Source organism: Myxocyprinus asiaticus, chromosome 34, assembly GCF_019703515.2.
Source record: "Myxocyprinus asiaticus isolate MX2 ecotype Aquarium Trade chromosome 34, UBuf_Myxa_2, whole genome shotgun sequence".
Classification (NCBI taxonomy): domain Eukaryota; kingdom Metazoa; phylum Chordata; class Actinopteri; order Cypriniformes; family Catostomidae; genus Myxocyprinus; species Myxocyprinus asiaticus.
The window spans coordinates 20,586,687-20,609,644 of record NC_059377.1 but is presented as its reverse complement, the minus strand read 5'-3'; the positions used below and the strand labels follow the sequence as shown (position 1 = coordinate 20,609,644).

At 36.5% G+C, this 22,958-nt stretch overlaps 1 protein-coding gene across 1 annotated transcript in view; it reads left to right on the top strand.

The window, feature by feature from the left end:
- The window catches only part of LOC127425333 (CUB and sushi domain-containing protein 2-like), a 463,524-nt gene that overhangs the window by 360,719 nt on the left and 79,847 nt on the right, over positions 1–22,958 (top strand). The window contains exons 36-43 of the mRNA XM_051671189.1: positions 1,539–1,635; positions 3,026–3,130; positions 3,261–3,379; positions 5,143–5,212; positions 6,928–7,044; positions 10,971–11,180; positions 12,387–12,575; positions 20,189–20,366. Coding sequence (XP_051527149.1) covers positions 1,539–1,635; positions 3,026–3,130; positions 3,261–3,379; positions 5,143–5,212; positions 6,928–7,044; positions 10,971–11,180; positions 12,387–12,575; positions 20,189–20,366 — 1,085 coding nt within the window. The remainder of the gene's footprint in view (positions 1–1,538; positions 1,636–3,025; positions 3,131–3,260; positions 3,380–5,142; positions 5,213–6,927; positions 7,045–10,970; positions 11,181–12,386; positions 12,576–20,188; positions 20,367–22,958) is intronic.

Below are 22,958 nucleotides of genomic sequence, written 5' to 3'. Positions count from 1 at the left end.
TCTATTGTCAATAGGGCTGGGTGATATATTGCATATTTGCGATGTATTTACAATGATTTTGCTGGAGTTATAAAATCAAGCCACATCATAAATTTCACAAAGATTTTAATGTGCCTTGTATTTGACCAATGAGATTACCAGAAACGTGTAACTGAAAAACTATTTGTTGTTTGTTTTCTTACTTGTGAGAATGAGAGCGTTAAGACAGAGATGTTTTAATAGTTTCTCTAATTTAAACGTACGCTAAAAATGGCATACAGTATGAGTTGGTAAGTTAATTTTTATGATTAACTTCATTAAATTGCTATAAAATTCTGATTCAACAATTGGTTTACGTCAAAAATCCTTGTAGCTTTTTTCTAAGCAAATGATATTTAGACAAAAATTGCTTAATATATTAATAAATATACAGTATATTGTTTATATAATGTTGTGTTTATTGGTGCACATAATTAAAAATGGTTGAATATAATTTTTCTTCATATTTATTTAGTGCAAAATGGTGTGGATAACATACCTTGATTGTTTAAAACTAGATTTTAGTTGTTTGCTACTTCTTACATTAAACATTTTGAATTTTAAAACTAGAGTATATTGGTTGTAATTATTGTTCCTTTTATTTAAAATAATAATAATAATAATAATAATAATAATAATAATAATAATAATACATTGAAAATGGAATTAGCCATTTTTTAGCAAATACATACATATTTAGATGTATATCAAATACAGTCAAAAGTCTGAAAATATTGAGATATAATTTAGCTATATCACTCTGCCTTAATTGATGACATTCATGCTGATTTATGAGTTGGATCACACAAATAATCTTAGTTTAGAATAGTTTTCAAATTTTGCACATTTGCCCAGCCAAAAAGGACCAAATATTGTCACTGAATAATGTACACTACTTTTATATTTAAGGGTAAGATGCAGTGAAGCAGAGCTCTTAACTGATGGCATAGGGTGGATTGATGGTGTGTTTTCATTTTGTGTCAGACAGACTGCTCATGACAGGCTGGATATAAATCTAACCCCGTCCCTCTCATGAAATTTCCAATTCACCATGTGAAGCAAGCACAAATAAATGTGCCATTTGACGGCAAGGCTATCAGATGCTACAATCTTCCAGCAATAGCCATAGACATGCCACTGTGACCAGACAATTTCTAGGCTTGTTTAAGGCTGGGGCAAAAATAAATGTCTACCAAAATATTTACTGGGCTGCACACTGGAAGAACTAAGTGAATGACATTCAGTATACATCAAATGCAGAATGCCGCTCTGATTTGAAGATGACATTTTTTTGAAGATTTTATTAAGCTGAAAAATGTTATGTAACATAAGCATTTTAAGACATCTGTATTTGACACATTCCTGTTATTATTTTTATTATTATTATTATTATTATTTTTTTTTTTACTTTAGTGTTGACGAAGAGCCTACAATCCAACCTTACTTTTAGTATAAACCAATGATGCTCAAAAAGAAGCAAGCCTCTGTATTATTTTCTTTGTTCTGTTCCTTTCTCTCAGATCCAGGTGATTAGCTTTGTGACTGAGCAGAACTGGGACTCTCTTGAGGTGTTTGATGGTGGTGACAACACTGACACCATGCTGGGGAGCTTTTCAGGTGGGCTGAAACTGTGTCATACTTCTATAGCTCAATTCATTACATAAACACACATGGTCACAGTAATCCTGCTGTTGTTGTTTGAATGCTTTGCAAATTTCTCTGTGGATGTCTTTGTAGTTTCATTGTAAATAAATTTAGCCTTGTCTTTCTTTTGCAACCATGTATCAGCCGCATTATAATGCAAAGGGTTACTGCTTTTTTTTTAAAAAAGGTTTATAGATCATGTGGAGGATTCTTTAGTGTCATTAGTTTGCTTTTGTGTTGCACTGTGTAAGCAGAAGCTACTTGCACAATGGGTAATGCTGAATTTCTCTTTTACTGGCACAAGGACCAGACACAAATGTTACAAGTGCCTTAGAGAGAGATACATGAATAATAAAGCCTAAAATTAATAAAGGAGTACAGTGTGAAGACAAATGAGCCAATCAAATCACACTTACTGGATCATATGATTAAGGGGATTCAATAAATCTGTGTGACACATTTATGAAATGAGGAAGTGTGTATATATATATAAATACCTCATCATTCCATAAATATTGGAAATTACCTTTTACTGTTCCATCCCAATTCAGCTAAACCAATAATTCCCAAACTTTTTATTGTCAGCTTAACTCCTTTGACCTCAGTGATTTATAACTTGAGAAACCCATTGATATTTTAGGTGTAATATATTTTTTTTTTCCAAATGTACAACATTTGCATGTTCACTTGTATATATATATATATATATATATAAATGAAATGTAATACAAAAATAAATAACAACAAATATATATATATATATATATATATATATATATATATATATATATATATATATATATATATATATATACATTTTGTTGTATTTTATTTGTTGTTATTTATTTTTGTATTACATTTCAATGAGCCATTTAATGTTTTCTTTTTTTTTTTTTTTTAAAGGAATATTCTGAGTTCAATACAAGTTAAGCTCAATCAACAGCATTTGTGGCATAATGTTGATTACCACAGAAAAAGAATCTTTTCTTTAAAAAAGCAAAAACGAGGTTAGAGTGAGGCACTTACAATGGAAGTGAATGTGGCCAATTTTTGGAGGGTTTAAACACAGAAATGTGAAGCTTATAAATTTATAAAAGCACTTACATTAATTCTTCTGTCAAAACTCTTGCATTATTTGAGATGTAAAGTTGTTTAAATCATCATTTTTACAGTCATTTTAGAGTTTGTTGACATTACATCATCATGACAACGAAGTTGTAAAATTGGCTATAACTTTACACAGAAAAGGTCAGTAAGTGTTTTTATCACACAAAACTCATGTTAACACACATATTGTTTATGTCTTGTGGCTATACTTTTGAAACAGTGAGCATTTTAACATTTACAGATTTTTAATCTGTAGGCACAACAGTCCCAGCCCTCCTGAACAGCACCTCCAACCAGCTTTACCTGCACTTCTTCTCAGACATCAGTGTTTCTGCAGCTGGTTTCCGTCTGGAGTACAAGAGTAAGACATCTGTTGCAAGTCTGGTGTGTGTGCATCTGGGCTGCGCACACACCTCTAAAAACTCTCTTGGCTTCTACATTCAGATTAATTCAGTTCTTTATTTGTCATATTGTCTCTTTCTCTCTCACAGCCGTGTCCCTCACAAGCTGTCCTGAGCCAGTTTTACCCATGAATGGCTTCAAAGTGGGTGAGAGGCTACAGATGAACAATGTGGTGTCGTTCCAGTGTGACCCTGGTTATACTCTGCAGGTGAGAGAGAGGTTGCCAAGAGTTGGACCAAACGGTTAGACCTAGCCTGTTAGGGATGTACAAAGCTTCATATTTTTATAATCGACTTGTAAGTTGTCTAAACGACTTGTCAGTTAATCTTTCTTCAGGAAATCCTGTTTGTTTTTTTTTGTTTTGTTTTTTTTGTATAAGATGCATTGTTACGTTCAACAATAGTTAGATAGAGTGCAACAGAATGCACGGTTCTGAAAATTCCTAAAAGTTGGAGTATTTTTATCTTAAAAGTGCAATGTCTATTGTGGGATGCTCAAAACAGTTTGAGACATGACACAACATCCCAAGAGTCTGTCTGAATTTATATGGCTGAAATGGTGATGCTTGAAAGGGGATGAATTCAAAGACATCTTTTCCGAGATGGTTTTACTGCATAAACTGTCTAACAGCTAAAGCACAGCATGCTGCAAATTAAAGCGCTCTGCATAAAATAAATAAATAAATAAATAAATAAATAAATAAATAAATAAAAACATCTATATAGACTACTGTAACAGGGGGGTTAAAATGGGAAAAGAGGAAGTGGGAACCGGCTGAACAGTCAAAGTAATATTTTATGTCAAATTAAAACATAAAGACAAAAACATAAACTCACACACAGCGGCTCACTCTCTCTCAAACTGCCACATCTGGCTGCCTTTATCCCTCTCCTCGGCTGATTAGCCTGATTGGGGCTGGGTGTAGTCACATCTCTCCACCCCCCCCCCCCCATCTGGGGGGGCCTTGCCCTTCTGGCTGTGCCTGCCGGCAGGCTTTTCCCCGCCTCTCTCGAGACCTGGGAGGGAGACAAGGGGAGGCAAAAGGGGAGAGTGAAAGAGCGAGGCAGAGCGAAAGTGAGAGAAAGAGAGGAGAGAGAGAGAAAAAATTGCTCGCCGGTTCCCAGACACGCCATTGCCTGGTCCTCGACCACTCCTCCACCTTCTGGCAGACGACAGCTGCTCCTCCCCGGATGGATAGCAGCGAGTCCTCCGACCCCTGGCGGATGGAATGCCCCTCCACGTTCTGGCGGCCGGCAGCAAGCCCCTCCGTCTCTGTCAGTGGCTCCACTGCTCCAGGCGGCCGACAGCGAGCCCCTCCTCCCCTCACAGACGGCGGCCGTTCCTCCACGTCCAGGAGAATGGCAGCGTCTCCTCCATCCCCCGGCGGATGGCTGCGGCTGTTCCTTTGGGCAGACAGCAGTGGCGAGGACTCCACGACAGCGCATCCCTCCGCCTTCCCGGGTTTCGGCACCAATTCACCGGGGGATTAAAATAGGAAAGGATGCGGCAGGAACTGGATGAAACATCAAAGTTACATTTAATTTAAACAAAAAGACACAAACATAAATACACTCACAGCAGCTACATGTGGCTCTCTCTCGAACTGCTGCATCCGGCTGCCTTTATCCCTCTCCTCAGCTGATTAGCCCGATTATTATTATTATTATTATTATTATTAATAATAATAATCACAACTACTAATTAGTCAACCTTACTAATTGACTAGTTCAATGCAGTATTGCAACTCCAGCATCTTGTGATATAGTGAATGGTTTTCTCTGAGAATCTGAAAATTAGAAGAAATATGATGACCATATTATGTCGAGAGGGAACTATCATGATGAGTCATAATGGACCAAACTGTGGAGGTCAGAGAGTGGACAGTGTACATACTAAATTAATGAACTAAAGAGTGAAACTTATAGTTTTATATATTTTATTATTTTTTGTCTGTTTTTTCATCTTTTGCAGGGAGTCTCCCATATCTCATGCATGCCAGGGCCTGTACGGCGCTGGAACTATCCACCTCCTCTCTGCATCGGTAATAACTCATGTCATCTTTTATTCATTTATTTCTTCTGTAAATCCTTTCTACTGCAGATTTATGAGCTCGGAGCTACCTGCCAGCCCTGAATGCACTTTATTGTGGTATTTGTGTCTGTGTATATATTTGATGTGGGCAGCGTCCAAAAGGAACGCTGGCCAAGCACCAAATTTGAGTAAATGAAACGGAGGTATTTGCCAGTGTACAGTAACTTTATAAGCAACTGCAACATAATACTTTCTGGCATAATATGGTTTAAATCAAATTGTGAGTATGAGAATCTGCCCCTCACTGAAGTAAGCAATGTGAACAATTCAAATCAAAGACATGTAAACTGTCAAATAAAAGCATTTGTTGCCACTCAGATCTCAGAATGTTTACCTCCATGGAAACTTTACCATCAGAAGTTTATCAAGGATGCCTAAAGTTTTTTTTTGTTTTGTTTTTTTTCTTCTACCTCTAGAACTCCATGTGGCAATACATAAGTGGAAATTTCTTGCATTAAGCAAAGTTAAGAGCAATGAGTCTAGCTCGTATATGCTGCTGTAACCTGTGTAGTTTGTAACAAAAAAAAGCAAGAAAAGGACTATTAAATAATCACATGTTCAAGGGGTTAAAATATATATATTTTTGATAAAAAATAATGCAGTTTTATGATCAGTAAGAAATATTTGTGGCTGATTAATCAATACACTCGCCATTAGAAGGTGATGCAAAAAAGTAAATTTTAGATCCTGGATGTGGCTTTTGGGATGATTCATGGCTTTGACAGTCATCTGCTGCTTTTTCATTGGTGCAGAGCACATTTTTAACCCCTCCACTCTATATAGACTCCATTCAGAATCTGTTGCTTTGTAGGGCTTCTCGGCACATCCATAGAGCCTCTTTGAAGCCAGAAAGCCAGGGCTTTAATCAGAGTGATATTTGAATCAATCAGTAGTTTAGACTCAAAGCCTTGAGAGGAGGAGGGAACCGACTGTGCGTTTTCACTGATATGAGAAGAAGATTGAAGGCTACAGGGGTACTCAAGAGGCCTTTGATAGCTTTGGGAAGTGAATTGGCCTTTTAATAAATTAAAGACTTGTTCGCTCTATGATGTCAATAGAAAGCTAATGTGTTACATTTCTTTCTTTAGCACAAAGCTTTTATGGTCAGTGCACAAGGTGGGCGATCACCAAGCAATGGAAAACAGCAATCAACTTGTAGCCCACTCAGGCAATTTTAGATGTCAAAATGCATGTTTACATTCTCCTTTTTCCATGCAATAAATGCAAAAAAATCATCTGTCTAAAATCATGCTATTGTTGCATACAATATTTAAAATAGATGTATTTTATCCAATACAACATTAATTTAGTGAATACGTTTTGCGAGCATGCTCTGCTGGTTTGCTTCAGGGATAATATGGTTTGGAAAATTCATTTGAAGCCACAGTAAAGATCATTTTAGCTAACCAAAATAGACACATAATTTGCAGATTAGTGTCACTTTCTGTCATCTGCCAAATGTATTTCCCCACCAATCTAAAGAAGTGGTAATATTCTGTTGCCTCATATCATTCTGTAATGGTAGCCTGACAGCTGTCATCTGGTTGAATTGGCCTTTAAAGGTAGTTGAATGTTGAGCACAGCAGGTTTGGTTTATGTCACGGTATGTGTTTCCTGTAAATTATTGTTTCTAATACTTTTTCCACTATATTTCTTACCCAACAGCTCAGTGTGGGGGGATCAGAGAGGAGATGGAAGGCACCATCCTTAGCCCTGGTTTCCCAGGAAACTACCCTAGCAACAGTGACTGCACCTGGAGGATTTACTTGCCAGTCGGTTATGGTAAGGACACAGCAGAATTAACAGACGGTATTTAAAAAGACTTTCCTGGTTTAAGATTAACCCTTATGTCCTGTTTACTTCACTGCCTTTGTTTTGGGGGTTCCAGAAGGCTCAATGATCTTCACTACCGGTCAAAACTTTTGAAACACTTGACTGAAAATCTTTTGATCTGAAGGCGTATGCTTAAATGTTTGAAATTAGTTTTGTAGACAAAAATATAATTGTGCCACCATATTAAATTATTTCATGATAAAACTAAAATTTAATAAAAAAAAAAAAAAAAAAGTTTTGAAATTGATGACTTGGACCAAATAATAAAGAAAAGCAGCCAATAAGTGCCCAACATAGATGGGAACTCCAATACTGTTTAAAAAGCATCCCAGGGTGATACGTCAAGAAGTTGGTTGAGAAAATGTCAAGAGTACATTTCTGCAAATTCTAGGAAAAGGGTGACTACTTTGAAGATGCTAAAATATGATGATTGATTTATTATGGATTTTGTTTAGTCACAACATAATTCATAATTTATGTTATTCCATAGTTTTGATGACTTTACTATTATTCTAAAATGTGAAGAAAAAAAAAAGAAAAAAGAAAATATGTGACAGCTGTCCAATATAATAATGTTGCTTAAAAATAAATATTAACAATACTTTAAAACAAATCCAAATTAATAAATGGCGTGCATGAACTGCTATAGCGAATCCCAAACATGAAAACATTAATGGCATTTAGTAATGTTGTATATTGAAGGTTTCAAAACATAAATATAGTATTGTGTGTGTATATATATATATATATATATATATATATATATATATATATATATATATATATATATTACTTATCTTTAGGTTATTATATTGGCACCTTTGGTAAATATGAGCAAAGAAGGCTGTGAAAAAAAATGCGTTGTTTATCCTTTTGAACTTTCATTCAAAGAAATCACAAAAATCTAACCTTTAATTGAAGTAAAACAATTGAAACAGGGGAAATATCTCATTATTAAATAAAAACAATTCTCCTAAATGCATTGGCCATAATTATTGGCACCCATTTATTCAATACTTTTTGCAACCTCCCTTTGCCAAGATAAGAGTCTTCTCAGAACACCTGGCAAGGGATCTGATGCCATTCCTCCATAAAGAATCTCTACAGATCCTTCAAATTCAGAGGTCCATGTTGGTGGACTCTCCTCTTCAGTTCACCCCACATATTTTCTATGGGGTTCAGGTCAGGGGACTGGGAAGACCATGGCAGGACCTTGATTTTGTGGTCAGTGAACCATTTTTGTGTTGATTTTGATGTTTGCTTTGGATCATTGTCCTGCTGGAAGATCTAACCAGGGCCCATTGTAAGCTTTCTGGCAGAGGTAGCCAGGTTTAGATTTTTTTATCAGTTGGTATTTGATAGAGTCCACGATGCCTAAAATGGCGTTCCATCTGCCATGTTTCCGAACAGGATGTCCAGGATCTCTGGCAGAAAAACAGCCCCACAACATTAAAGATTCAGCACCACATTTAACCGTGGGCATTGGGTACTTCTTTATCTCTGTGTGCTCCAAACCCATCTCTGGTGTTTGCTGCCAAAAAGCCTGACCATAGAACCTGGTCGCATTTGAAGTTCCAGTAGTGTCTGGCAAACTGAAGATGCTTGACTTTGTTATTGGATGAGAGCAGAGGCATTTTCCTTGAAACCTTCCCAAACATCTTGTGGTGATGTAGGTGATGTCTGATTTATTTATTTTTTTGACTTTCTGACCCCTAAGACCCATCTAATTTCTGCAATTCTCCAGTTGTGAACCTTGGAGATTCTTAGGCCACTTGAACCATCCTCCTCACTGTGCGTGGAGACAATATAGACACACGTCCTTTTCCAGGCTGATTCTTAAAGTCTCCAGTTGATTGGAACTTGTTAATTATTGCCCTGATGGTGGAAATGGACATTTTCAATGCTTTGGCTATTTTCTTATAGCCACTTTCCATTTTGTTAAGCTCAACAACCTTTTGCTACATATCAGAACTGCACTGGCGGCCAAAAGTTTGGAATAATGTACAGATTTATGGAAAGAAATTGGTAATTTTATTCACCAAAGTGCCATTGAACTGATAAAAAATTATAGTCAGGACATTACTTATGTAAAAAACAGCACCATCACTATTTGAAAAAAGTCATTTTTGATCAAATCTAGACAGGCCCCATTTCGAGCAGCCATCACTCCAACACCTTATCCTTGGGTAATCATGCTAAATTGCTAATTTGGTACTAGAAAATCACTTTCCATTATATCAAACACAGCTGCAAGCTATTTGGTTCGTTAAATGAAACTTAACATTGTCTTTGTGTTTGTTTTTGAGTTGCCACAGTATGCTACAGACTGGCATGTCTTAAGGTCAATATTAGGTCAAAAATAGCAAAAAAAGAAACAGCTTTCTCTAGAAACTTGTCAGTCAATCATTGTTTTGAGGAATGAAGGCTAAATGTTTGAAATCCCCCCCCCAAAAAAAAATCATACAAAGGTGTAAACTACAGTCTTCAAAGACAAAGGACAACTGGCTCTAACAAGGACAGAAAGAGATGTGGAAGGCCCAGACACAATTAAACAAGAGGATAAGTACATCAGAGTCTCTAGTTTGAGAAATAGATGCCTCACATGTCCTCAGCTGACAGCTTCATTGAATTCTACTCGCTCAACACCAGTTTCATGTACAACAGTAAAGAGAAGGCTCAGGGGTGCAGGCCTTATGGGAAGAATTGCAAAGAAAAAGCCACTTTTGAAACAGAAAAAATTAAAAGAAAAGGTTTGACTGGGCAAAGAAACACAAACATTGGACAACAGAGAATTGTAAAAGAGTGTAATGGATCTTAACCCCATTGAGCTTTTGTGGGATCAGCTAGACTGTAAGGTGCATGAGAGAAGTGCCCAACAAGACAGCCACATCTATGGCAAGTGCTACAGGAAGTGTGGGGTGAAATGTCACCTGAGTATCTGGACAAACTGACAGCTAGAATGCCAAGGAACTGCAAATCTGTCATTGCTGCACGTGGAGGATTTTCTGATGAGAAATCTTTGAAGTAGTTTAAGAAGTTCTGAATTTTTTTTTTTTTTTTTTTTTCAAATTATAATAGTAATTTTTCATGTTATTAATGTCCTGACAATACATTGTGATCAGTTTAATGCCACTTTGGTGAATAAAAGTACCAATTTCTTTCAATAAGAGCAAAATCTGTATGTTATTCTAAACTTTTGGCCATCAGTGTATATTCTTTAGTCTAACCCACGGTGACTGATGATTAAGGGAATTTGGCCTGTGTGTTACCTCATATTTATACCCCTGTGAAACAGGTAGTCATGGCTGAACAATTTCATCTTCCTAGTTACCCAGGTGCACTAAAAAATTTAAAATATGAATGGGAATATACTTCACATGTATTTTACTCATAATAATTTCTAGGGGTGCAAATAATTGTGGCCAACGTGTTTTGGGGAAAAATATTTATTTAATAGTGAGAGATTTCCTTCTTTCAATTGTTTTTCTTCAATTAAAGGTTAGATTTTTGTGAATTTTTTTAATGAAGGATCAAAGCGATAAACATTGCAGATTTTTTTTTCACAGCCTTCTTTGCTCATATTTACCAAGGGTGATACTTTGAATATATATATATATATATATATAACAACACATCATCAGCAGGGTAAAACTAACCTGTCTCACGACGGTCTAAACCCAGCTCACGTTTCCTACGCTTATATATATATATATATATATATATATATATATATATATATATATATATATATAATTGTTGTGGTTTTTTTAAGATGTTAAAAGGGCCTTAGAGTCGCTCAGAACTTTTAGACTAACTGATTTGTTACTGAATAAATCCTGTTGTTTTTTTGTTTTTGTTTTTTGTTATCCTAACAGGAGCTCATGTGCAATTCCTCAACTTTTCCACTGAGGCCAACCATGATTTCCTGGAAATTAGGAATGGGCCTTTCGACACCAGCACTGTGATTGGCAGATTCAGTGGGCAGGATATACCACCCTCTCTTCTAACCACCTCCCATGAGACCACAATATATTTCCATAGCGATCACTCGCAGAATAAGCCTGGCTTCAGATTTGATTATCAGGGTAAGGAAACTAACAAAAAAGGAAAATAAGGTCAAAAGAAGTTATTGAGAATTGAACATGTATTAAATACAAAACAACACAAGTGCGTCACTCTCCAGACCACTCGATGTTGTATTTAGCATTGTTGTTGCAGTTCCTCTTTTCCTTTTGCACATTTATCTTCTCAAGCACCTCAGTCTGAATGTCAATTTCAATACCTTGCCAAAACAATCAGTCAAGATAATGAGTAAACACTGTAATAACCCTGGCTCTGTGAAACTGTGCATAAAATCCATCAGGTATCAAATGCTGCTGATGTCAGTTATTTCCTTAGAAACCAATGCAAAATATGAGTCCAATGAGCGAAATCAAAATGCAACGAGTGTCGTAGAAATGGCCTTTTTTATCTTCAAAGACAGATCCATAAAAGCTAGAGGAATTTGTACTGTAATGCAAGGAAAGTTTGCAGAATTGCAATGACTTGTGAAATAAGTATTTACATAATTATATATACATTAGCATATAAATCAAGCATTATATCCAGCAGTACACGCTTTTGCAGAGCTTGCCACAAACTGCCACATAAGATGCTCTGATCCACATAAATCAATTCCTTTAGTAATATTCATTATGCATCTGAAAGCCTCATCATATTTCCTTTTTTTTTTTTTTTTCTATGAGATTTGAAAAATAATTTAGCAAACATTCTGATAGTAGTTTCAGACCCAGGCAGAAATAATAATAAAAAAATAAACAAAAACTTTGTCTTTTAAAACTTGTATTTTATTTATTTATAATAATTATTTTTAAATAAACAGTAATAATATAGCTGAGTTGCCATACATTTCAGGTCTCCATAACTGAGGAAGTCTATCTGAGCTAAACTGACCACATCTGTCACTGCAAGGTCTTTGATTACATTTGTTTTTATACATTTTTGCAGTTCCAAATGCATTGTTTTTGTACAGCAATCATTTTCGCTCAATCAGTTGATTTAATGCATATGGTTTGCATGCATCTTTTCCAGAGTCTAAGCTTAGAACAAATTGGAATTTGATGCTTGAAGCTCAGAGATTGAATATTTGATTTGGAGATTGAATATTTGGAGATATCAGAATCACATGCCCTTTTTATGAACTGTGTAGAGGGCTTGAAAAGGATTGAAAATTAATCATAAATTTTTCCTCGTGTTATGTTGCATTGTCTCAAAATGTCTCTCTTTCCCAGCTTATGAACTTCAGGAGTGTCCTGACCCTGAACCCTTTCACTATGGTGTGGTAGTGGGGGCTGGTTACAACGTGGGCCAGTCCATCTCCTTTGAGTGCTATCCAGGGTATCAACTGATGGGGCACTCCATTCTTACCTGTCAACACGGCACAACGCGCAACTGGGATCATCCGTTTCCTCGCTGTGAAGGTACAATTCCCTCCATTTTCTCCCCAAAGTCAGTAGACATCTGGTGCGCTTATTTGCATAATGGGTTCAGACAGTCTAATTTACCAAGCAGCCTGGTTTCATGTGACAGATTTAATAAATATCGTCCTATCAGACTTTTTGTATGTCTAAATAGTCTACAAGGGTTACATGTTATTAACATTAATCGCATAGTAATAACAATAATAATGTGTAATTGCAAGCAGCTCTGTATAAATATTTGCATAGTAACTACGATTTTAAATGGTATTACATAATACCTTTAAATATATAGTAACATTAACACTGCAGTTCCACACATGTTTTTAATTTAATGCAATACAACATGCATACAATATTTTTTAAGTTTTATGAAACTTAAAGACATTTTTCACCTAAAGTAAAAATCTTTGTTGTTCCAAATCTGTATGACTTTCTTATGTGGAAAAATATGAGATGCTTTAATGAAGATATTTTCAATACAATGGCAGATTGATAGAGACTCACTTTAAAGCCTTAAAAAGGATCCAAAAATTTCATCAAAAATAGTCCATCTGACTCATGCACCATATGTCAAGTCTTCTGTAGGCATACAATCTAATTAGCCAGTAAAAATCTTGACAGATATCTTGCTAAAAACAACGCAAGTTCTCGCATGAACATACAAGCCACTGTGAACAAGGTTTTCTAATGCACTCATGAACACACAAAGATAATCAAGATTTTCTGTGAAAAATGACTTTTTATTGTTGTTTCTCTCAAAATCGTACCTATTCAGAAGACTAATATGACACACGAATCGCATGGACAACTTTTAAGATACCTTTGGATCTTTTTTTTTTTTTTTTTTATGTTTTGGAATGAGGCACTATCCACTGCTATTGTTTTGAAAAGATGACCCGTGATATCCATCTGTTTGTGTTTCGCAGAAGAAAGAAAGTTATAAGGGTGAGTAAATTAAGACACAATTTTATTTAAAATTAATGTTTTGTTCTTCCATCATCACTCCAGGCTTGAATGTGGGGTCAGGTAGGGCAATAAATGCAAATTCAGCCCTTACAATAAACCATCCCCACAGACTCAAGGGCTCCTTTCTGCCATCCCCCATCCTCCAGAAGGCATGATGGGAAAAGAGAGCAGTGGATTCTCTTTCATACACCTTATCCTTGACCCACATTCTCTTGCTAATTTTTTCAGTTGATTCAATGAGTTAATTATGCAGCAAGTCATGAAGTAGCTTATGCAGGGGGGATGCTGAATGCTCGTGTGGGAATAAAGGCGCTCTGGGGAGGTACTCAAGAAGCTAACAGAGCATTCACAGCCTTGCTGCCTCATTTAGGTGTCATTGCTTTGCCCAATGTTTTTGCACAGGTAGACCCACAAAACGAAACACATATTATTCATCCATTTGGTGGATACAATTATCTACACAATGAACAACTTATCACCAATCTGGGCCTTGTTGGAATACTCTTGCAGAGAGAGTGTGGAATTACATTTGTGGTATTCAAGGGTGCTGGTGTTCTGAGAGAAACAAGAAAGAATAGATACAGTAATACTCCACGCTGTGTAATATGCAAACTGTCAAGACGAAAGATGAAAGATGTGATTCTTTTGTTCAGAGAAGGTGATTTTGCTATTAGACCATAGATGCAGCTAGAAAGTCTCTTTGAGCACAGGGCCCAGATGGCGTTTCACCTGCATGTCTTAGATCCTGTGCTAACCAGCTGGTCCCCATCTACACACAGATCTTCAATAGATCACTGGAGCAGTGTGAAGTCCCATGCAGCTTCAAACATTCCACTATCATCCCCATCCCAAAGAAACCAAAAATCACAGGACTTAATGACTACAGACCTGTCACCCTGACGTCTGTGGTCATGAAATCATTTGAGAGACTGGTGTTGGCCCACCTGAAGAACATCACTGGACCCTTTCTAGATCCCCTTCAATTTGCTTATCGAGCAAACAGGTCTGTGGATGATGCAGTCAACATGGGATTGCATCATATCCTGCAACATCTGGACAGACCAGGGACATATGCAAGGATCCTTTTTGTGGACTTCGGTTCGGCTTTCAACACCATCATCCCAGCTATTCTCCGGAATAAATTACACCAACTCTCTGTTCCCATGTCTATCTGTCAGTGGATCACCAGCTTTCTGACGGACAGGCAGCAGCTTGTGAGACAGGGGAAACTCACTTCCAGCACCTGTGCAATCAGCACTGGTGCCTCCCAGGGATGTGTGCTCTCCTCACTACTCTTCTCCCTCTACACCAATGACTGCATCGCCAAGGACCCCTCTGTCAAGCTCCTGAAGTTTGCAGATGACACCACTGTCATCGGCCTCATCCGAGATGATAATGAGTCTGCATACAGAAGGGAGGTTAAACAGCTGGCTGTCTGGTGCAGTCAAAACAACCTTGAGCTTAACATGCTCAAAACGGTGGAGATGATTGTGGACTTTAGGAGGAACACCCCAACACTGACCCCCCTCACCATTCTAAACAGCACTGTGGCAGCAGTGGAGTCATTCAGGTTCCTGGGCACTACCATCTCACAGGACCTGAAGTGGGAGACCCACACTGACTTCATTGTGAAAAAGGCCCAGCAGAGGTTGTACTTCCTCCGCCAGCTGAGGAAATTCAACCTGCCACAGGCGCTGCTGATACAGTTCTACTCAGCAGTCATTGAGTCTGTCCTCTGCACTTCAATAACTGTCTGGTTTGGTTCAGCTATGAAATCAGACATCAGAAGACTTCAAAGGACAGTTCGGACTGCTGAGAGGATTATTGGTTGCCCCCTACCCCCCACTTCAAGAACTATACACTTCCAGAGTGAGGAAAAAGGCTGGAAAAATCACTCTGGACCCTACTCACCCTGCCCACTACCTTTTTGAACTGTTGCCTTCTGGCCGATGCTTCAGAGCTCTGTGCACCAGAACAGTCAGGCACAGGAACAGTTTTTTCCCTCAGGCTATCCATCTCATGAACTGTTAAATTGCCCCATTGAGCAATAACTATGTGCAATACACAGTTTAGTCTTCACATATTTATCCAACACATTCAACCTCTTCTGCCATTTCATTCCTCTGAAAAAAAACAAAAAAACATTTGTACTGTACATAACAGATTTGTATTTACACTGTACATAACAGATTGTATTAGATTTGCACTACCCATGTGTATGTATGTATGTATGTGTGTGTCTGTACATATGTGTATAATTAGTTTTTATTTATTTTTTTATTTTTTTATTATCTATGTCTTGCTGCTGTTTTTGTATTGTTTTTGTTTTGCTCCTGTCACCAAGACAAATTCCTTGTATGTGTAAGCATACACATTCTGATTCTGATTCTGATTGAGTACAACAGAGCCATTTTGGAAAGCTTAAGTGGACACTTAACTGGTGAATATAATTTTTAATGGCTTGTAAAGTACTTGTTTCAAGGAGATAAGTTTTCTAAGGGCCAAGAAAGAAAGAAAAGGGCAAATAATACTGGCAATATATACTGTATACTTTATGTGTATACGTGCACTGGCTGTCAAACTTTTGGAATAACATACAGATTTTGCTCTTATGGAAATAAACTGGTACTTTTATTCACCAAAGTGGCATTCAACTGATCACAATGTATAGTCAGGACATTAATAACATGAAAAATTACTATTACAATAAAAAAAAAAAAAAAAAAAAAAACTCAAACTACTTCCAAGATTTCTCATCAAAAAATCCTCCACGTGCAGCAATGACAGCTTTGCAGTTCCTTGGCATTCTAGCTGTCAGTTTGTCCAGATACTCAGGTGACATTTCACCCCATGCTTCCTGTAGCACTTGCCATAGATGTGGCTGTCTTGTCAGGCACTTCTCACGCACCTTACAGTCTAGCTGATCCCACAAAAGCTCAATGGGGTTAAGATCCAATTATTTTCCAATTATCTGTTTCTTTGCCCACTCTAACCTTTTCTTTTTTGCATTTCTGTTTCAAAAGTGTTTTTTTCTATGTAATTCTTCTCATAAGGCCTGCACCCCTGAGTCTTCTCTTTACTGTTGTACATTAAACTGGTGTTGAGCGGGTAGAATTCAATGAAGCTGTCAGCTGAGGACATGTGAGGCATCTATTTCTCAAACTAGAGACTCTGATGTACTTATCCTCTTGTTTAGTTGTACATCTGGCCTTCCACATCTCTTTCTGTCCTTGTTAGAGCCAGTTGTTCTTTATCTTTGAAGACTGGAGTGTACACCTTTGTATGAAATCTTCAGTTTTTTTTTTTTTTGTTTTTTTTTTTTTTGCAATTTCAAGCATTATATAGCCTTCATTCCTCAAAACAATGATTGACTGATGAATTTCTAGAGAAAGCTGTTTCTTTTTTTGCCATTTTTGACCTAATATTGACCTTAAGACATGCCAGTCTATTGCATACTGTGGCAACTCAAAAACAAACACAAAGACAATGTTAAGCTTCATTTAACGAACCAAATAGCTTTCAGCTGTGTTTGATATAATGGCAAGTGATTTTCTAGTACAAAATTAGCAATTTAGCATGATAACTCAAAGATTAGGTGTTGGAGTGATGGCTGCTGGAAATGGGGCCTGTCTAGATTTGATCAAAAATTACTTTTTTCAAATAGTGATGGTGCTGTTTTACATCAGTAATGTCCTGCTATACTTTGTGATCAGTTGAATGCCACTTTGGTGAATTAAAGTACCAATTTCCTTCCAAAGCAGCAAAAGCTGTACGTTATTCCAAACTTTTGGCCACCAGTGTGTGTGTGTGTGTGTGTGTGTGTGTGTGTGTGTGTGTGTGTGTGTGTGTGTGTGTGTGTATATATATATATATATACATACATACATACATACACAGTATATATATATATATATATATATACCCTAAATACTTAATATGAAATCAAAGAACGAACGGGTGTGACGTCAAACAAATCTGGCCAAAAAGAAGTTGTTTTTGTGTTCGTTTCAGTGGTTTGTAACAGCTCGCCATTCACTCTTTTCTTTTATATGCTGCTTCAGTCATGTGCCTTCTGCAGTGAACGCTATTCACACATCTGCCCATATTAAGATATGCCCCTCTCATCATCATTCTTTTGTCTATAGTCTTCCCATTTACACTCTTGTGTACACCAGTCTTTGCAGTAGTGTCATTGTCATCATAAATTACAATAACAGAGTGAAATCTGTTCATTAGCGTCATGAATTCAGAATGTAAAAAAGACTAATTGCGCATTTTCTACTGTATATACCATATACTACTTTAAATCATCATCAAGTGGTTAAAAAAACATCTTTTCCTGATGTAGTGTGAATTCTACTCATAGAATGAGATATAAAGTTGTTGATAAAACATTTTACTGTCACATCACTTTAGGTTTTACTGAGCGCCCTTATATTTAAATTTACTTTTAAATGCCTCCCACAGTGGTGTGGCAGGTGTCTGAATGTTCGCAAACACTATTACGTTGCTTGGCTGTTTCGAACTTCTTTTTACCCCTGAATGTAAAACAAAGAAGAACTTCTCTAGATGTATATCGGGGCCTTTAGTTCACCCAACAATTTAAAATGTTCCATACATTTATGAATTACTTTCTTCCATGGAACACAAAATATCTTTGGCAGGATGATAGTCTCGGTCACCATTCACTTTCATTTATCTTTTTTTTTTTTTTCATACAATGAAAATGAATGGTGACTGAGGCTGTCTTCCTAACATACCCTTTTGTATTCTATAGAAGGAAGGTCAAGTCAAGTCATTTTTCAAGTCAGATCATTTTCATTTGTATAATGCTTTTCACAACACACAAAGCAGCTTTACAGAAAATTATGCTTTAACAGAAAAGGCTGTAATATAGTAATGTATTCGAGTCATAATAGTGTGGTTTAATAATAATAATAATATTAATAAAACATGATTGTAAATTGTGCATTAAAATAAATAACTGAAAATAATTAGATTTATATTTAGACCCCCATGAGCAAGCTTAAGGCGACTGTGGCAAAGAACACAAAACTCCATAAGATGTTGGTTAATGGAGAAAAATAAACTTGGGGGAAACCAGGCTCACTGTGAGGGCCAGTTTCCCTCTGGCTAAACAGCATGAATATAATGCCAGTATTAGTTATTTATGTTTAGTACAAGTCAAGATTTAAAATTAGTAAACTAAGTAAGTGTTTGGGGCCAATGTTAAAACAAAATCTTTTGTATTAACTGTAAGATTAATTACTAATGTCTTAAAATTTATATTCTTTTTTAACTGCGGAAGTGCAAACAGATGCATTTTCCTTTGTCATTTGGTTGATGAAGGCTGCAATTAATTTATTATCTATGTATTCAATTTTAAGAGTGTAGTCAAATGGGTATGGAACAACATGAGGGTAAGTAAATGATGACAGAATTGTATTTTTTTGGGTTAACTATTCCTTAAACAGCTGTACCATTCTAGCACTGCAATTTTTCACATTGTACACTACACAATTTGATGTTAGCAGCTCAAAAGTGGGGCAAATGTGTGAAAAACTGCTTTACTCAGGATGAAAATTAAATGTTATAACCCAGGATTAAGCATTGTGAAAAGCCCTTTTCTGTCTTTTCATTTGTCTTTGTCTTTCTTATATACTTGCCCCAGTTATGGCCCCAACCATCACCTGCACATGCTGCCACTAACAGTTTGCACCCAGAGTTCTATGTGCGCTGTGTTGTACATACTGTATATTTCCTCTCCCATGCATAGGTTCCCAACCCTGTTCCTCTTGCCTCCTCCTCCTCCTCTGACTCCAGCCCCATATCCTCCCATTCATACTCACCACTTAACGTTTTTCACCAATCGATTGCGCCACAATGCATTTATGCTTTTTTTTTAATCAATGCCCTGATCGATACTTCATTTAGCAGGTAAGGTGCAGAGAAAGAGCACACGCCATCAGGGATTAACATAACATAGGCACAGCTCAAAGGATGCTGTCGGAGATGAGAGGAAATGAGGGAAAAGGATGGAGCGCAGGAAGAATTGTAGAAAGATAGAGAGGACAGGGATGAGTTGGGAAAGAAGTGGGGATAGCGAGACCTTGACATTGCAAGAAACTGCTGACATTTGAAGCTAAAGTCTATTATGACTGTCCTTATGTGTGTGTACAAGTCGGGCCTATCTTTATTCCACCATCCGAATCACATTGATTATTTCCCCTCTGAATCGGGCTAGCAGCAGTGTGGGATCAGCAGAGACAAGAAGGGATTTGATTTCATATGTCTAAGATTCATTTGAATCAGTAGAAACACGGACACGTCTATATAAATGCAAAGCACTGGCTACAAGAGGGATTTCTGAGATGAGTCGGACAAGGAAAGTGTATCTATTGGGAAGACTGAGTGATTTTTTAGAAGCCAGTGGGGCTTTTCACCCATGTTGCTCTGCCCTTATCTGGGTTCCCACTTGCTTCACCATCCCCTATCTGGGTAAGGTTTGGCCCCTTATCTTCCAATAACATTCTTGATGATGCCACAAGACTGGCTTAGTTTGGTCTTTGGGCCCTACACGATATGTTAAGGGACAAATCATAGAGAGAGACCTCATTCATGTCTGATTCCTCTTACTTGTCTTATAGTGCCCTGTGGAGGTAATATTACATCAGACAATGGCACAATCTTCTCCCCTGGTTACCCGGAGGACTACCCCTCTTCTGCGGACTGTAGCTGGCTAATTACAGTAGCACCTGGATTGGGCATCCGACTTAATTTCACCCTTCTGAAAGTCCATGGCCCCCAAGACTTCATCACTGTCTGGTGAGTGATCTGACTACCTGTTGTCATTAACCTGTCTACACCTCCACCTCTGCTTTTCACCTCTCTTTTTCTTCTATGCCAGTCTCCTGTCTGGGAATAAACACATTTATAGCTAATTCAGACATGTGCTTAATTAATGAGCCTCTTTACTGAGAGTTATTCAGGTCTAGTCACCTGAGGCCTGCATGCACAGTAAGGACTCACAGCCTTAGCACAAGATCCCCATAAAACATAAAATAACACTTTAACACTACCTATTTTAAATCCATATTCCTCTCTTAGCTGTAGCACCACAAGAAAATGGCAATGGCCTCCACTTGTGTTTGAATAACCTTAGTGCACTTTTGCACTATAGTTTTTGGTGTGAACCCGAGTCTATTGGATGTAGGAGCTGCATTGAATTGGTCTTTCATTCAAGCTGTTAAACCCCAAAAAGAAATACTTGCAACTGAAAATACACTGTGTAGGCTCTATGATAGATACTTATACACAATATACAGGGTTGGGGAGTAACGGAATACATGTAACGGGATTACGTATTTAAAATACAAAATATAAGTAACTGTATTCCACTATAGTTACAATTTAAATCATTGGTATTTAGAATACAGTTACATTCAAAAAGTATTTTGATTACTGAAGAGATTACTTTGCAGTTTATTGTCATTTGTTTCATTTAATATTTAGTCCTTTCAGATGAAAAACATTTATACATATAAATTATGTGATCCAAAGTGCATTTGAACAGCGGTGAAACACTTTCTTATGATGTGTTACATTCATACGAGTAGACAGAGAAGTAAGTTTGAAGTAAGTTTGGAGCAGAAGAAATAGAAATAAACCTTGTGTAAATTGTCAACTTTACGCTAAGCTTAAATTCTATTTCTAGCCATTTTACATGCACGTTACCAGGCATGATATTTTTTTTTTATCAAGAAAATTTGCGTTGAATCATAATTTCTTTTTTTTTTTCTAGTAAGACCTTTGATATTAGGGCAAAAATCATATTTTTGATAATAATTTTTGTATTGTTTTCCTGTAAAAAATATCGAAAAATCCTTAAAACAAGATCAATTTGATTGATCTTGTTTTAGAAACAACACTGCATAAGATATTTAGGTTTTTTAGAGAATGTATATTTAACATGTGTATTTTGTCTTACTGTACTGGCAGAGTTTTTATAGTCAAAACAAGTGAAAAAAATCTACCAGTGCTGAAGAAGTAATCCAAAGTATAAGAATACTTTACTGACCTTGAGTAATCTAACTGAATACATTACAAATTAAATTTAACCGCATGTATTCTGTAATCTGTAATTTCAAAAGTAACCCTCCCAACCCTGACAATATATCATCCAGTAAGGACTAGAGTAAATAATCTTTGTCTTTTGATAATTATTTGGGTTTGAATTTAATGGAAAACTATGCGAGTTATGCTCCATGGCGACACAGATTTGGGGCTTTTTACCCCAAGTTCTATCCTTTTACTTTTTGGACAGTTATAAAAAAAAAAAAATATTTTTTATTTTTTTATATAATAACCTTGAACAAAATTGAAAATGACAATTAAGTACTTTGTCTCCAAATAAATTATAATTTCCAGGAAATTCATTAGTATCATACATTTATTACATTTAAAGATATATATTAAATACAGTTGAAGTCAGAAGTTTACATACACCTTAGCCAAATACATGTAAACTCAGTTTTTCACAATTCCTGACATTTAATCGTAGAAAACATTCCCTGTCTTAGGTCAGTTAGGATCACTACTTTATTTTAAGAATGTGAAATGTCAGAATAATAGTAGAGAGAATGGATTATTTCAGCTTTCATTTCTTTTATCACATTCCCAGTGGGTCAGAAGTTTACATACATTTTGTTAGTATTTGGTAGCATTGCCTTTAAATTGTTTTACTTGAGTCAAGCATTTTGGGTAGCCTTCAACAAGCTTCTCAATGAGTTGCTGGAATTTTGGCCCATTCCTCCAGACAGAACTGGTGTAACTGAGTCAGGTTTGTAGGCCTCCTTACTTGAACTGTTTTTTTTATTTATTTATTTTTTTTATTGATTGTTTGTTTGTTTTTGTTTTTTGTCTTTTTGCTGATTTCTTTTGATTTTCCCATGACGTCAAGCAAAGAGGCACCGAGTTTGAAGTTAGGCCTTAAAATTCATCCACAGGTACACCTCCAATTCAGTATACCTCCTATCAGAAGCTAATTGCCTAAAGGCTTGACATCTTTTTCTGGAATTTTCCTAGCTGCTTAAAGGCACAGTTAACTTAGTGTATGTAAACTTCTGTCCTACTGGAATTCTGATATAGTCAATAAAAGTGAAACAATCTGTCTGTAAACAATTGTTGGAAAAATTACTTCTGTCATGCACAAAGTAGATGTCCTAAATGACTTGCCAAAACTATAGTTTGCTAATATTAAATCTGTGGAGTGAGTAAAAAAAAAAAAAAGAGCTTTAATGACTTCAACCTAAGTGTATGTAAACTTCTGACTTCAACTGTATAAGCGGAAGAGGAAATATTTGCAGTTCATAGTGACAAACAGGTGTTTATGAAAGTACTGAGGTAGTTTTTTTTTTT